This window comes from Aedes aegypti, chromosome 2 (genome assembly GCF_002204515.2).
Source record: "Aedes aegypti strain LVP_AGWG chromosome 2, AaegL5.0 Primary Assembly, whole genome shotgun sequence".
Taxonomy (NCBI): domain Eukaryota; kingdom Metazoa; phylum Arthropoda; class Insecta; order Diptera; family Culicidae; genus Aedes; species Aedes aegypti.
The window spans coordinates 56,589,305-56,591,696 of record NC_035108.1 but is presented as its reverse complement, the minus strand read 5'-3'; the positions used below and the strand labels follow the sequence as shown (position 1 = coordinate 56,591,696).

The following is a 2,392-nucleotide window of genomic DNA, read 5'->3' as shown; positions in this document are numbered from 1 at the left end:
GAGACGACTATTCTCCCCTCACGCCACTCGAGGAATAAACACAAATAAAAAAAGCTATTTACAAACCTGAGGATTCTCACAGGTGCCAAAAAAAAAATCTGGGGAGATTCTTCAAAATATGAACTCTAACAATATCCAGCAGGATGCTTTGCAACAATAATCAGTTTTCGATGTCTTCTAAAGAAATTTGCTCCATAATGCACTGAATATATCAGATTTCATGAACATCATTTATGTACTGACCTTGTCAAATTTCGTTCGAATATATGTCCGTATAATAAAGTGGTTCGGCACATAAAATTGTTTATGCGCTTTTGCACGCGGTTCAAAAAGGTTGGGTAGGCATACCTAACAAGATCCATTGTGGACTATTATGAAACCTTAGAATGGTTGTTCAAAAAATAAACTATTGAAAATGTTTATAAAAAATCTATTATGATTCAAAAATATTGTTAATATGTATGAATTCTGGAGACTATCAAAACAAATTCAACCACAAAACTAATCTCTGGTTACGCCAGAGGGATGAAGTCTTATTTTTTCACTATGAAATTTGACAGCTCAAGCTGTGCCTCCCGGTTACGCCCATGAGCCCTGTGATCAGAAATTATCGTCTAATATGAGTCAAGATTTCTATAGATAAGATAACAGCTTAAAGTATATTTCATTTAAAACTTGGAAAACATAGTTCATATCAGGTAAATTCTGGTTCCCCAATCGATCCCATCAAAACGCTCAACGCAGTTGATACCCTCGCTCCTCATCGACCTGCGACAGTTCCCCGTCAAACCGCACCCGAATCTGGAAATCCGCCTCCGGATACCGTCCGCTGGCATCTTTCGATTTCATGCAAAACATCCCGCCAATCTCCTCGCCCTTCTTCACGACCAGGCCCTCGTCCAGGTAGAACACCATCTGCCTCCAGTGGGTAAACGGCGTCATCGGCGAAGTGCTGAACCCTATCCGGTTCTCACAGCTGGTGAACTCCACGTTGAAATAGGTCACCAAACCGTGGACGAAATCGTCCCGTTTGGCAATCAAGTGGAACGGGGACTCGATGTCCAAATCGGATCCGGTTGTTTCGCAGTGCTCCACGCTGTACATGTCCACTTCCTTGATCAGATAGGAACTGGTGACGAGCTGGCGAGTTCCAATCGTACCCACCAGCGGTTCGATCAAGGCGTTGCTCCGGATTGGGCTCATGTCGAATCCGTACACCCGATCCCACCAGTTGATCCGGGCATCCAGCCCCTTCCTGTCTTCGATCCCCGCCACGAAGAGGGTGCACCGATCCGGGAACATCACGCCCCCATTCGGCTTGAGCCACTTGTCCCGCGCGTAAATGACCGCATTCAGCATCGGCCGGTCCATCAAGCAGAATCCCATCCACTCGGACAGGATTACATCCACGTGGCCAATTCCATGCGGAAGCTGCTCCAGCAACTCAATCTTCGCCTGTACCAGTGTGATCACATGGCCGAGACCGTTCTCCTCAACCACGCTCCGAGCGTGGTCAATCACGTTGGAACTGTCCACGGCAATGACCCGAGAAGCGCCAGCCCGGGCCGCAAACAGCGACAGGATTCCCATTCCGCAGCCCACGTCCAGCACAGTACGGCCCCGGAAGAGGTGCTGGTTCTTGTAGATGGCCCTCCGATAGGTTCTCGTCCGGATCTGATCCTTGAGGGTCGGTTCGTGCGCACCGAAGTGGGCGAATGGGTCCCGGTCGTACTCCACGGAGGTCATCTCTTCCGGTTTGATGGAGGCGGAACGGTTCATCGTTACGGCTGCTTTTGAGGGGAAAGTTATGAATTCAGAAATCAATTTTGTTAGTAGCAAAAGATTTGACTTACTTGATTCAACTTTTGTATCTTTAAAATTCCGGAGAAAAATGTGCGAGGACTGCATCAAGCGATGACGGGGGTAATGAAAGCTGACCACGCAACGGCCTACCTGGCTGTCACGTGTGTGGAAAGTTCGCGGCTTCTTTTTGCGTACGTCGCACGCTAATAAATCGCTAGTCGTTACAATTGCTATTAAATTTTGTAGACTGACATAAATAATAAAATTTATTGTAGTTTAACTTTATTCAACTACGACAGTAATAGTAAGCATAAAAATTATAGCATAACAATTAATAAATGAATATCTTCTTCAAATTCACTGAATATTGAGTGGAAAATAAACGATTTACGCAAAATCTGTGCACAGCTAGCATGCAAAATGACCGGTAAGTTATTAACGTGCTCCGTTACCGTGCGCTATAAAATGGCTTGTGTCTTTGATAATAGTGATGCTTTTGCTTCCGAGTAAAAGCTGACAGATGGCATCTACAGTTCGATTCTAGTACTGCGTGTTTTTGTGACCAGTTGGCGCGAAATTTCATAGTAGG

The 2,392-nt window shown here is 45.5% G+C and overlaps 1 protein-coding gene across 1 annotated transcript; it reads right to left on the bottom strand.

The window, feature by feature from the left end:
• Positions 1 to 640: 640 nt before the first annotated feature.
• Positions 641 to 1,908, bottom strand: LOC5570092 (protein arginine N-methyltransferase 1). Its single transcript, XM_001653029.2, has 2 exons — positions 1,854 to 1,908; positions 641 to 1,790 (listed from the first exon to the last, which is right to left on the bottom strand). The coding sequence occupies exons 1-2, from the start codon at positions 1,906 to 1,908 to the stop codon at positions 736 to 738; spliced, it is 1,110 nt and encodes a 369-aa protein (XP_001653079.2). The 3' UTR covers positions 641 to 735.
• Between the last annotated feature and the right edge of the window lie 484 nt (positions 1,909 to 2,392).

Excerpts from the sequence above, each read along its gene's own strand:
- LOC5570092 (XM_001653029.2), bottom strand. The coding sequence starts at position 1,908 with ATGCAGTCCTCGCACATTTTTCTCCGGAATTTTAAAGATACAAAAGTT. Across the intron at positions 1,791-1,853 it reads AGATACAAAAGTTGAATCAA|CAGCCGTAACGATGAACCGT; the intron begins GTAAGTCAAATC and ends TCCCCTCAAAAG.